At 48.6% G+C, this 13,217-nt stretch overlaps 1 protein-coding gene across 3 annotated transcripts; it reads left to right on the top strand.

The window, feature by feature from the left end:
• Positions 1-13,008, top strand: setdb1b (SET domain bifurcated histone lysine methyltransferase 1b). 3 transcript variants are annotated; one of them, XM_026999108.2, is made up of 22 exons: positions 1-189; positions 1,064-1,295; positions 1,636-1,799; positions 3,119-3,162; positions 3,364-3,673; positions 4,244-4,445; positions 4,664-4,737; positions 5,152-5,342; positions 5,587-5,716; positions 5,947-6,079; positions 6,218-6,334; positions 6,597-6,894; positions 7,151-7,503; positions 7,627-7,743; positions 8,086-8,255; positions 8,454-8,684; positions 8,868-9,035; positions 9,741-9,961; positions 10,062-10,149; positions 11,244-11,494; positions 11,610-11,698; positions 12,506-13,008. In XM_026999108.2, the coding sequence occupies exons 2-22, from the start codon at positions 1,066-1,068 to the stop codon at positions 12,621-12,623; spliced, it is 3,699 nt and encodes a 1,232-aa protein (XP_026854909.2). In that variant the 5' UTR covers positions 1-189; positions 1,064-1,065; the 3' UTR covers positions 12,624-13,008. The 3 variants fall into 3 exon arrangements, with proteins under 3 accessions (XP_026854909.2, XP_026854910.2, XP_026854908.2); XM_026999109.2 differs by having other exon boundaries at positions 1-242; positions 8,868-9,023; XM_026999107.2 differs by having other exon boundaries at positions 1-242.
• Positions 13,009-13,217: the final 209 nt, after the last annotated feature.

Genomic DNA, 13,217 nt, shown 5'->3' with positions numbered 1-13,217 from the left:
TTTAAGTTACCAACACAGACAGTACAGCCAAGCGAGTTAATGAAACAAAGGCTGGCTGTCTAAACCTTTCCTTGCAGATGAGCTCTGTAGGAAGCCAGTGCTATGTTTATGGTAGTGACTATTACATTTGCTGTGATCCGGACCCTCGACGGAGCACTTGCCAAGCTTGGACCTGGAGCGGTTAACTAGGTAGTTAGCTTAGCTTAGCTTAGCTTACCATCCGGGGAGTCCGGACTTTGTTGGTAAGATAGCAGCTAGCTGGCTAGCATCGCGTCTTAACTAGCTAGCTATGATTAGCTTCCTTGCTAGCATCAGCGTTAGCGTGTTTGTGCTAAAAGCTGGGAAACAATTCCCCTTTATTTGCTGGCCGGATCAAAGCTAATGTTATCTAGCTGGGTTTCTTACAGTGCATTTGCAGATGTGTGAGTTAAACAAATGAACGAATAGGTGTTATCTAGCTGGGTTTCTTACAGTGCATTTGCAGATGTGTGAGTTAAACAAATGAACGAATAGGTGTGTGTGTGTGTGTGTGTGTGAGAGAGAGAGAGAGAGAGAGAGAGAGAGAGGGAGAGAAAGAGATGTGTGAGAAAAGATGGTGCACGTTTATCCCTAAAATTAGTTCTAGACGTTAGCTGGCGAGCCAAGGCATGGTAAAGTTTATGCCGATCAGTGTTTTCACCGTGTATGAATGGTACATTCTCATAAACTGGAGGTTTCTGCGCTCACACCTTACAGTGGTTGTGTTGGTGTTTGTTTGCTGTGGTTCTCTGGCATGCTCGTAGACGCTCAGTTGTCCTAACATCCACTGGCCCATCTAATGTTGCACTGCATCTGTTAGTCTGCTGCTCCGCGCAGGTACAGCCGAAGGTCTGAGGGTATGAAAACAAACGACTTAATTTTGCATCGAATTAACGCCGTCGTTAGTTAGTTATTGCCCTGTGAAACCGATATACAGTAGACGTGGGTTAGAACAACAGATCTTCCATTTCACAAACGAGCAAACACGCACACTGACATACAAAGGACCAAACTAGCAGTAAGCTCTTTCCATCTTCCCTCCGAGGTATGGAGGTGGATGCTGGGCTCAGCTCAGGCCTGGAGATGGAGCTGGGACCGGAGTTGGAAGAGGAGCTGGGCGTGTCTTTGGACGAGCTGCGTAAATGGATCGAGGAGCAAGTGGACAGCAGCGAGGCCGTGAAGCAGAGGAAAACACAGATAGCCGAACTGCAGGAGTGGGTCGAACAGAGAGAAAAAGACATGGCCACTGTGGATATGCTCTGCACCGATGCTTCAGAGTACGTGTGTGAGTGTGAGAGAGAGAGAACGGAAGAGTTAGAGAATGTGGTAAGGCTGTAAAGAAGGCCATGCTCTGTGTCTTGTGTTACCAGGAGGAGTACAGTATACATCTGTGGAGACAGATAATTAGAAGGTACACAAGCTAATATTGTGTGATCCAGAGTGACCAGGATGTTTCTGCCATCTTTGGGTTGACCCGTGTGCTTTGCTTTCCGAGTGAGCAACCTAGCATGAAGCTCTGATTTATGTCTAAGGAGCACCTGCTGTGTGTGTGTGTGTGTGTGTGTGTGTGTGTGTGTGTGTGTGTGTGTGTGTGTGTGTGTGTGTGTGTTTCCTCAGGTCTGTAGTACAGTGCGAGACTCTGGTGAAAGAGCTGTACGGTAAAATGGGCCTGACGTACCGAGAGAGCAGCTCTGAAGACGAGGGAGGCGGCACAGGCAGTGCATCCGAGGTCATCGAGATCGACGATGACGATGATGATGACGTGATCGCTGTGGGCTGTGGTAGGTGGACGCCGCGCGCTCGGGCGGGTGTAGACGCAGCCCCTCATTGTGTTAAGACCGGATGTGTGCATCCAGACTTATTTATTGGTTGATTTATTATTTTTTTTATGTTTTTTTTTTTTATTTTCTGATCGTGTTGTCCTGGAAATAGTGCTGGATGAGTTTTCACCATTAATGTGGTTAACTCAAATGAATGCTTTAACACGATTTTTAAAATCCAATAATTATTACAATAACAACACACACACACTGATGCTCAGACTCCAGTATACTGAGAAAAAGGCTTGTAGAAAAGAAACGTGGAAATGTCATTTTAGTATTGTAACATTAACTGAGTTGAGGCAGGACGAATGTGCGGTGATGAGCGACGTCTGTTTACAGCAAATTCAGTCTCAGTCACCTTAATACAGTGCATAGTCAGACGACCATTAGACAGAAATGCATAGCCAGAAAACGCAGTAAAGCATAGTGAACCGCGGCGATACGAAGCCAAACACTGATATTACGGCAGTGACTCACAACGCAACACAGGAAGAAGAGGTACAAGCGCACAGATCAGTTAAGGGGGAAAAAGACAGATGCCGACAGTGAAGGGCAGGGATATACAAAACACCAGACCAGGGCAGAGACGACACTGCAACCAAACCGCGTGGGAACTGCAGCGCTCACGGGGGAACTGTGATTGAGATGGAATAAGGATGGATCTCAAAAGTCAGATGTGAAATAAATTAATGTAAAGTGTAAGGTATGTTGAAAGTCACTCGCAACCAAAAGTAGCAGCATGATACATTTATTCCAGCACATAAGCCTAGGATGCAACAAAATAAAAGTTGCTCTCCGACATCCAAAGAGCTGCTTCGTTATCTAGTGCTGGTCCATGTGATGTAGTGGCATTTCACGTCAGGAAAAACTACAAACAAAGGTACTCTTGAATGGATATAGCTAAAAATAAATTTAAACATTTGTTTCTTAGATTGCTGTTGCTGTTAAGGATATTTAAGAGAAACTTATTTTGCTTGCTGTAGACACTGGTTATTATTATTGAACAGTCAAAGTCCATTAAAAAGCCTTCATTTGAATTCAATTTTCATAATCCAATTTTATTGTGTAAGGCCAAAAAAACCTATTAAATCATAAACAAGAACCATCCATGAGTTTTGAAAAAATTAAGATTACATTTTATTGCAGTGTCGCCCAGCCCTACCTGGTCATTTGCCTCTTTTTCCCATGATGTGTTGAAGAGCTGCCATTGGTGTGAAGGTGGCCACGTCTCCCTTTGGTGTTTTACAACACTGAGAAACCCTTTCTCTCTCCCACAGTAGTTCCACCAAAGAAGGTAGTCACACCAAGCAAAGACTCAACAGTAAGACAAGATTTTGTTGACATTGGAAAACTAGCCTAAATATTCCTGCTGGACATGCCATGTAATATCAGAACCCTAAACTATGACCTGCCTTTTTCAGGACAGGGTTGGTTATTCTATGTATGTAAAGATATTTTGATTTTGATTTTGTTTTTGTTTGTTTGTTTGTTTGTTTGTTTGTTTTTGTTAACATGCGTTTAGCTTATGGAAACATCGGCGGCCCTACAGAGAACTTCACAGCAAGTCCAGAACCTGATGCAAGCCGTCACCAAGACGACCGCATCCCCATCCACTGCAATCAGTCCGCCAAAGGCAGTGGCCCCGCCCTCTCAGTCCCGGGGCTCCATGCTCAATATTCCGGCCGTGTTCGTGTCGTCAGCCCCGGCAAACACACCCACTCAGCCAAACCCTGTCTACAAGCAGGATGTGATGAAAGTGACCATGAGCATTCTGGGTAAAAAACGCACAAAGACCTGGCACCGTGGAACCCTAATCGCCATCAACTCCGTGGGTAAGACATGAACATGAACTTGCGTGTTTATGGACCATTCGTTTCTGCTAAGAAGCCTCTTATACTTTTAATTTTCAGAAAAGGGGTGAAAAATACATTGGTCAGATGCCATTACAATATCTGCTACAGTATTGTACATTAAATCTGTGTTTTGTATTGTGCGCCAACCCCCCCAAACGCTTAATGTGAGTAGTGCACTACAAAGTAGACTTTCAGGGGAATCGTGCATTATCTGTCACAGTACAGTAATAACAGTCAATGATTCCCATAATTTTATCCCTCAACTCCCATTATGGAAAAAACCCCACAATGTTTATACACACTACAAAGTGATTTGTGTAACAGAAACATACCCAGTTTTTCTGCTTGCATATGTGAAATTGTTTAAGCTTGTTGGGGGGCAGGTGGGTTTAGTGAAACCAACTGTCGACAAGGAACCCTGCACAGTGTCACCGTGCTGTACACGGCTCTGATGTAGAGGGCTGCAACACACTGCAGTTTGGCGAGTCCTTGTGTGCCCTTTCCCCCTTTGATATCCGACTCCTGGCTTGTCCCGCCCCGACGGTGCAGGCAGCAGCTTCAAGTACAAGGTGAAGTTCGAGAACAAGGGTAAGAGTCTGCTGTCGGGCAACCACGTGGCGTTCGACTACCACCCGACCCTGGAGCGGCTGTACGTGGGCGCACGCGTCGTCGCCAAGTACAAGGACGGCAACCAGGTGTGGCTCTACGCCGGCATCGTCGCAGAGATGCCCAACAGCAAGAACCGCATGAGGTGAGTTGGCCCAGGCGGACGGGGCACTGGGCAGAGCGGAGGTGGAAGGGCGGAGAGAATAGTGATGAGGGTTGAGGAAGGACAAGGGAAACAAGGGATTTGGTGCATTTTGTTCTAAAGGGATGGGTGGGGAGGAGAATAGAGGAGAGGAGGATGGGGCATGGAGAGCAATTTCAAAAGAACTGATGCACTTGCCTGTCTCTCTCATGTGTTTCCAGGTTCCTGATCTTCTTTGATGACGGCTACGCCTCTTACGTGGGCCTGCCTGAACTCTACCCTGTTTGCAGACCCTGTAAGGACTCTTCCAGTTACTCTTCCGATCACTCCCCTGCCTGTCTGCTCTCCAACTCTGTTTCTAGTAGTCTACTAACAGCCAGAGTACTTCCCATATTTTTGCATCTGTGTAACAGTGAAATGGTGGATTTTCTCCTCAACAAACACCAGACATCCCTGAGTCGTGTCAGGTCCCGCCTCTGAAACAGTTCATTTTAGTTTCTTCAGTGCTCGCCAAATCAGAGCACTTGATTTTCAAGGCCTGGGAAGTTCAAGCGAGTGCGGTGTGTCGTTTTCTTTCCGTTGTGGAGCTTATGGATAAAACATGGCAGATTGGGCTTTGGTTTATATTAAGACATCGGTATTAGCTAGCGGTATCTCTCATTTTTTCCCCCAGTAATGTTCTTAAATTTGTGTGTGTGTGTACACACAGTGAAGAAGACCTGGGAGGACATAGAGGATGAGTCGTGCAGGGACTTCATTGAGGAGTACATCACAGCGTACCCCAACAGGCCCATGGTCCTGCTGAAGCCTGGGCAGATCATAAAGACTGAGTGGGAGGGGACGTGGTGGCGGAGCCGCGTAGAGGAAGTGGACGGCAGCCTTGTCAAGATGCTCTTCCTGGTCAGATGCTGGTCACTTCCTGTCACCCTCATTACCGTTCTATGACAGAACTTGCTTTCTGAACTAAATATAGTCTTTTTTTTTTTCTACATGAGATACCTGAGATTTCTTTTAAGTCAGTAATTTGAAATTGGCACTTTTGACCTTGAGATTTATGTCGTGGGGAACCTCCACAGTGTTGGTGGGGGGGGCTTTGGGGGGGTTTGGGCCGTTTGTGTGAGGGTGCTCTGGACGCTGTCTGCAGGATGACAAGCGCAGCGAGTGGATCTACCGTGGCTCCACACGCCTGGAGCCCATGTTCAACCTGAAGATGAGCACGGCCAGCACCCAGGAGAAGAAGATGGCAGGCCAGCAGCGTCTGCGCCCCAACATGGGTAACACGCAGTGTGTAACGCGCGCACACACACACACTGCAGCCCCACCCCCGTGTGCATCGACGCGCGTGCACACACTCCCTGTGCCTGGGGGGCCTGCGTTGACACTGTTTGCAAGGAATGACAACAAAAGACTTTGACTTTTGTGGTGTTCTCTGTTGCTAAACTATGAAAGACCTTCCTGCCTTACCCTCATTTTTCTCTCTCTCTCTCTCTGTCTCTCTCTCTAGGAGCACTGAGGGCAAAAGGTCCTGTGGTGCAGTATACTAATGATGCCAGTTTGGCAGGCAGCCGACCACCTGCACCCCCACCTGTGCCACCTCGCCCACCTCCTGCCATGCCCATGCAGTCTGTCCGCACTGAGTGAGCACCACCCCGCGCACCAGAACTACATTACTCACAATGCCTCGCTCTTCCCAGCTACAAAGGCAGCTGATTGTCCTCCAGCTGTGTGCGTGTGCATGTGTGTGTCTCTGTCTCATGCGTCTTGTTGCTCTGAAGGAGCCAGCTGGCCAAGAAGAGCACATCTCAGATCGTGGGCTCCCCTCGCCAGGGCGTGATGACCGACCTGCAGCTAAAACCCCTGAGCAGCATGGTGCCGCAGACCAGCAGCTCCAGGTTGGGCCGCACAACCTGTTCTCCATGCTTCTGAACAGCCGCGCTCGCTTTACATCTCTTTCTGGTCTATAATAATGCAGTAATAAATGTTAGATTTAGTAATAATGATCAGGTGCATTTATGATGTTATGGATGTGTTGTGAATTTTGAGACTGATGCCCAAGTCACTGAGCAGTGGTGGTAATTACACTCTCGCTCTCTCGCGCTCTCTCACTCTCTCTCTCGCTCTCTCTCTCTCGCTCTCCCCTCTCGCTCTCTCTAGGCTCTTCCTCCTGCAGTCTGGTCCGGTACAGAACCTGGCTCCCATCGCCCCTGCTCCGCATGCTCCGCAGCCTCCGCAGCCAGCCGTGGCTCCGTACGCAAGTGAGCGCGTCCCCCAGGAGCCGTCGTACCAGGCCCCCAACGACCGCCTCTTCTACCTGAGCCACTCCTGCTCGCCCGAGTGCTTGAAGCGCATCCGGCCCACGCGGCCCAACCTGCACCGCGGACGCAACCCCCTGCTCACGCCCCTGCTCTACGAGTTTCGCCGCATGACCGCCCGCAGACGCCTCAACCGCAAGGTGTGTGTGTGTGTGTGTGTGTGTGTGTGTGTGTGTGTGTGTGTGTGTGTGTGTGTGTGTGTGTGTGTGTGTGTGTGTGTGTGCGCGCGCGGTGCCATGACTTTGCAGGGGTGTTTTTACGTTTTTGTAATGATGTGTTTGAGCAGAAAGTTGGGTGACCTATAATCACTTTATTTTTTCCTTTCACTTTTCTGTTTTCTTTCTCTCTCTCTCTCTCTCTCTCTCTCTCTCTCTCTCTCTCTCCCTCCCTCTTTAGATGTCCTTCCACGTCATCTACAAATCTCCGTGTGGGCTGAGCCTTCGCAATATGGCTGAGATCCAGCGCTACCTCTTCCAGACGCACTGTGACTTCATCTTCCTGGAGATGTTCTGCCTGGACCCCTACGTGCTGGTGGACCGCCGCTTCCAGCCGCAGCGTCCCTTCTACTTCATCCGTGACATCACAGGCGGTCGCGAGGACATCCCGCTGTCCTGCGTCAACGAGATCGACGGCACGGCGCCGCCCAACGTAACCTACAGCAAGGAGCGCATCCCTGAGCGTGGCGTCACCATCAACACCAGCCCCGAGTACCTGGTTGGCTGCGACTGCACCGATGGGTGTCAGGACAAGTGAGTCGCCCCCGTAGGGGCGGGGCTTAGGATGGGAGCGCAGGGCTTTTGACTGCCAGTCGCGGTCATGTGACCGGCTACGTTGCTGAAACGAGCTGAAATGGATTCTTTGTTTGTTTCCAGGTCAAAGTGTTCTTGCCACCAGCTGACCCTGCAGGCTACGGCATGTACTCCGGGTGGTCAGATCAACTATGGCGCTGGCTACCACTACAAGAGACTGGAGGAGTGCTTACCCACAGGGTTGGTCTCTCTCTCTCTCTCTCTCTCTCATGCACACACAAAGAGAACTGATTACATGAGTATTATCTGGGTGGAGTATTTCTTTTCAGTGAAATAACTGAATATTTTCTATTATCAATAATTTTTCTTTTTTAATAAAAAGAAGTTAGAAAACACTTATCTCCCCGAAATATAGTTTTTATGTACTGGCTCATTGTATGTGTATTCAAAGAAGGGCTGAAAGGTTAAGGTTGAAAGGTGAAGGGTACAATCATGTTAGACCTCTGGTCCTTTGTGTGTAAAAACAATAAAATAAAATAAAAAATGATACTAATATCTCTCAATCTCCTCTCTCTCTCTCAGCATATACGAGTGTAATAAGCGGTGCCGCTGTAACCCTCAGATGTGCACTAACCGCCTGGTGCAGCACGGTCTGCAGGTGCGCCTGCAGCTCTTTAAAACTCAGAACAAAGGCTGGGGCATCCGTTGCCTTGACGACGTCGCTAAGGGCTCCTTCGTCTGTATCTACGCAGGTAATGAGGAAACGGCTCTGGGCCTCTGCATCCCGCCTGTTCTCTGGCTCGGTGCTCAGATCCAGACGCTACCGGCCGTACCACGGGATTCTTTATAAAGCCGTTTGGTTACGACAGTTACAAACTCAGTGTGGATGTCCACCAAAGTGTCCAGAACCCTGTCTCAGCCTCTCGCCCTCCCTCCATCTCCTCGGCCAGGCAAAATCCTCACGGATGACATAGCAGACAAGGAGGGCCAGGAGATGGGCGACGAGTATTTCGCCAACCTGGACCACATCGAGACCGTGGAGAAGTTCAAGGAGGGATACGAGAGCGAGGCGCACTGCTCAGACAGTGAGGGCAGCGGCGTGGACATGAGCCGTGTCAAGCTGACCCCTCGGCCCCAACAGGGCAAGGGCGCCGCCAAGGCCGAGGGCCACGGGGGCAAAGGTGAGGCAGAGCACCGGTTCGCCGGTCGGCACGCCGAAACGCTCCCGGCCCAAACTTGGGACAGTTGAGAAGTTAGAAGTGGGATTAGAAGTATGAAAAGCACAGTGGGAAGTAGAAGCAAGTTCAGGGCTAGAGAAGTGGGCCAGCTCTGCTGACCAGGTCGGCCTCCGCTCTCTCTGACAGGCCAAGGCTCGTCCGACGACGACAGCAGCAGCTCCGACGACAAGGAAGAGTCGAATGGCGACGAGAGCGACAGCTCGGACGACACGTTTGTCAAGGACACCCCCTACTCGTCGAGCTCGGTGTGGAGGAGCTACACCACCCGCCGACAGGCCAAAGGCATGAAGGAGGGTGAGGAGGGGTAGTGAGTGAGAGACACTGTTGGGTTGCTGCCCTGTAAAGTCTAGAAAATGAAAAGTTTGTCACTGTCTGTGGAAGATGTTGGTTTTGTTTTGTTTTGTTTTGTTTTAAACTTTGGGGAGGAGTCAGACAGTGGATCAGAGGGGTTTTGTTGTCTGAAGCTAGCGAATACACCCAGAGGCTACACTCGCTCTAGTCACCGGGTTCCAGCTCTGTTTTCAGAGCACAGATGAGCATTGCTTTGGCTTTGGCGCCCTCGTGTGTCTGGCTTCGGATTCTTTTTTTTGTTGTTGTTGTTGGTTTGTTTGTTTTGTTTTTGTTTTGTTTTGTCATCTATCGCAAAAATCTATTTCATCTTTTATTATGTTGGTAGGTTATAGATCAGTGTTTAACTATTTACTCCCCACTGCAACAGAACAGGGCGATTTGTGTAACTGAATTCTTTCTTCTAGTCTCTTCAACTCAGTCAAGCAAGAGACACGAGGTAAAGCTCGTCTTTATAAATAGGCATTAGCATAGCATGGACAGTACGGCATTTACCATGATATTTACTAAACGGGTCCCTTGCATGTGTCTCTCTCTCTCGTGCGCTCTCTCTCTCATGCTCTCTCTCTCTCTCCCTGTGTCTGTCTGTGTGCATGCCCGATGCCCCACCAATCATCTCAAACTCGGCTTTGTGCTCTGCTCTCCCGACAGAGAGTCAGGACAGTAAGGACGGCCTGAGCGCGACGGGGGGCGGGGCCGAGGACAGAAAGGACGGCCTGGGCACGACGGGGGGCGGGACCGAGGACAGGAAACCGCCTCCCATGCCAGAAGAGAGCGGCAAGAGCAAAGTAGCCTCGTGGTTGACCAGCCAGACCACCTCGGCCACAGACGCCGCCGTCAAGACGGAGGGGGCGGGCAGGGCGGAGAAGAAGGTGAGGGAGGTGATGCAGGGCCTCCTCCTCTCTTACTCCACCCCCATCTTGCTCTTTCCTCCCGTCTCACGTTGTCGACTCCCTCTCGCCTCCCGCGCAGGATGTGATGACGCTGTCCGACAGCGACGACGTGCAGACCATCAGCTCCGGCTCGGACGACAACAAGGAGCGAGAGAAGAAGACTCAAGGTAGGAGGCCAAACCAGGGCGACGGACAGAGGGGAGATTTTGAGGCGAGGGAGAGAATACTGCATCCTTCTCCGCTGCGGTTTTCCTTAGCATGGCTTGAGGACACACACTGACCTCGCGCTGAAACAAGCCTGAACAGGGCGCTTTTCTCACTGTTTTTGAAGTCAAGAAAAATGTCGGGTCCCCCCCCCCCATATGAGAGGTGTTTAAGGAAGAAATTCTCACCTATTTTCAGAAATTAATTTCATGCACTGGAAATGCATTATGAAACGTATTTTTAGCGGTTCTATATTTATGGTTTCTACTTAAAATCAAAAGAGCAGGCTTTTTTAATGATGCCTAAAGATCAAAGCTGCAGGTTATGGCTTAGGAAAGCTGTGTGGAGATCAGAGAGTGTTTCCTTCTCCTTACACACACTCATACAGAGCCTCATGGTACATACACTTCAAGTTCAAGTTTGGTTTATTCATCACATACATAGTCATACACAGTATAACTCGCAGTGAGATGGTGGAGAGTGATCTCCACACAGCTTTCCACTAGATGGTTATAAACAATAACAAGCTGTCAGAACTTAAACATGAAAGCAAAAACTGCACCAAGCCTCGGAAAAAACCCAAACAAATAAATGTGTGTTTTGTTTTGTTTTGTTTTTACACTGATGGTCATGATTTTCATATTATGCAAGTAGCAACAATTCAAGACTTCAGTCAGTACGCGTCATTCAGCACCGAACGCGTCAGTTCTGTGTCATTCAGCACCGAACGTGTCAGTTCTGTGCCAGGCTTCTCTTGGCCAGGACCTTATTCACTTAAATGTCCATCTAATGACAAACAGTCTAAAGGTCAATTCTGTCTTCTCCAAAATCTGTCAAGTTTGGCATGTTGGACTTCTCACTTGGTAAGAATTTGAGGAGGGTTTTTGTGGCCAGTTAACGTGAATAAACCTATCGTCATAAACAACACGAGGCTGAGGTCACGGCTACTTTTCTACTTCCTTTCAGGAATGTTCTTGAGCTGTTAACAGTAAATCCAGTAAAAACTCATGTGACTTAGATCATTTTTATCGTTGCTCTCTTTTTTCTTTTTTCCCAGCGGTGGTAAAGAGGCAGGTGGCAGTGAAGTCAACACGAGGCATCGCCTTGAAGGCTTCCCACAGCCTGATGGTGAAAGCAGGCTCGGTGGGCCCCTCAGGGGGCAGGACCAGCAGTTCAGGACCCAGCCAGGGCCAAGGGGGCGACGCAGGAGACAGCGGCCCCAAAAGCACCCGCCAGTTCTTCGACGGGGAGGAGAATTGCTACATCATCGATGCCAAACTGGAAGGCAACCTGGGACGCTACCTCAACGTGAGCACTGACCTTTTGACCTCAGGGGCAGTGGGACAGTTTGGGGGTGCAAGGATTAATTCAACGTTGTTCTTCCTCTATGATCTCACTGTGTGTTTCTGTTTCTGTGCTTCAGCATAGCTGCAGCCCTAACCTGTTCGTGCAGAACGTATTTGTGGACACACATGACCTACGGTTCCCTTGGGTGGCTTTCTTTGCCAGCAAGTATGTCACATCTTATACTTCATTCATCATCATGTTTTGTCAGTGAGTTACGTAGTTGGAGCCAAGCATGGAAGTGATTGGTTCAACAGAAACATGACTGTATATCGAGACACATGGGAAGATAATGTGAAGCAGCTTTTGTAATGTTGGAGCAAAGTTGCGCTTTCATGACCAGTTCTCATGACCAGTTTCGGCCAGTTGTACGTTTCCCAATGCATCCGAGACTTAACTTGGTGAATGTGCACAACTCGGTGGGTTTCAGCCCTAGGACAGTTACATTTTAAATGAACAGACAAAACGAGCAAACGGAGAGATGCCGCTTTGCATCATGGGAAGTGGGCGCCACATCTCACACGCATGGATAACATGCTTGACTAGCTGACGTCACATTTAGGGTTAGTGTATATAAGTCTAGTTTATTTTGGGAGTGGAAGTTGCTTGTCTGTGTGTCTTGCTCTCAGCCTCATTCAGGGCACCGTGTCCTATAATGACCCACTTTGCTTCATGGCCTGTTGATTATTGAGCTTTTGTGCTGCAAGCCCACCAAGGTCAGGTGCCTCATCTCCCTGGCTGGAGAGGAGAGTCAGTGCTAAAAGTGTGTGTGTGTGTGTGTGTGTGTGTGTGTGTACATGGAGGTTTCAGATGACTGCTATGTGGGTGCTTTATCGCAGCGTTTTCCATATCACAGCGACTATTCTCATAATGTATTTTATGTATACCTTGTCTATATATATTTGTGTGTGTGTGTGTGTGTGTGTGTGTGCTATGGGCTGGCTGTTCGTTGACTGTTCTCTGTTGCACCTCCAGGCGTATTCGTGCGGGCACCGAGCTGACGTGGGACTATAACTATGAGGTCGGCAGCGTTGAGGGTAAAGAACTGCTGTGCTGCTGCGGTTCCACCGAGTGTAGAGGACGACTACTCTAAAATACACACACACACACACACACACACACACACACACACACACACACCTTCAGTCCCAAAGGGAGCCACCCACACTGCTGTGGAGAATGTGCGTGTTTTTTGGGACACCAAGTCTGTGTTGTTTGAGGTCAAATGAAGAACTGAGAGAAAGAAATAATATAGGAGCTTTGTGGTTTTCATTGTAGCTGTGAGATTATTTCCATCCATCTGTTCTTCAGCTCAGCCTTAAACCTGAAAGTATTGGATTGATACATTTTTCCTTTATCTTTTATATAATACGTCATGTTTTGTTTTCGTGTGTTAAATTTTGTCATGTTTGTAAGGACAGTCCAATCTGTACTGTGACCATACAGTGCAACACAATAAATTTTATCCCTGACATAAATAGCTCATGGCTTTATTCTAAAAAAAGACTTAAGCACAGGGCTTTGGTACTACAGGAGTTCAAATATTGCAGTATGTTATACAAGACTTGAACCTTACTGGCTGTCTCACGAGACCCATTTCAAATGACATGGTGGACTGGTCTGGTGATTCATGAACCACACAGAGGCTGTCAGCAGCACATGCACAATGTTCAGTGACATTGCTGTA

The sequence above is a fragment of the Electrophorus electricus genome, chromosome 10 (genome assembly GCF_013358815.1).
Source record: "Electrophorus electricus isolate fEleEle1 chromosome 10, fEleEle1.pri, whole genome shotgun sequence".
NCBI classification, from domain to species: domain Eukaryota; kingdom Metazoa; phylum Chordata; class Actinopteri; order Gymnotiformes; family Gymnotidae; genus Electrophorus; species Electrophorus electricus.
The sequence above is the reverse complement of the archived record's forward strand: the minus strand, read 5'-3'. Positions and strand labels throughout refer to the sequence as shown.

Coding starts and splice junctions, on each gene's coding strand:
- setdb1b (XM_026999108.2), top strand. CDS start 1,066: ATGGAGGTGGATGCTGGGCTCAGCTCAGGCCTGGAGATGGAGCTGGGA. Junction 3,163..3,363: donor CACCAAGCAAAGACTCAACA/GTAAGACAAGAT, acceptor ACATGCGTTTAG/CTTATGGAAACATCGGCGGC. Junction 5,343..5,586: donor TTGTCAAGATGCTCTTCCTG/GTCAGATGCTGG, acceptor CGCTGTCTGCAG/GATGACAAGCGCAGCGAGTG.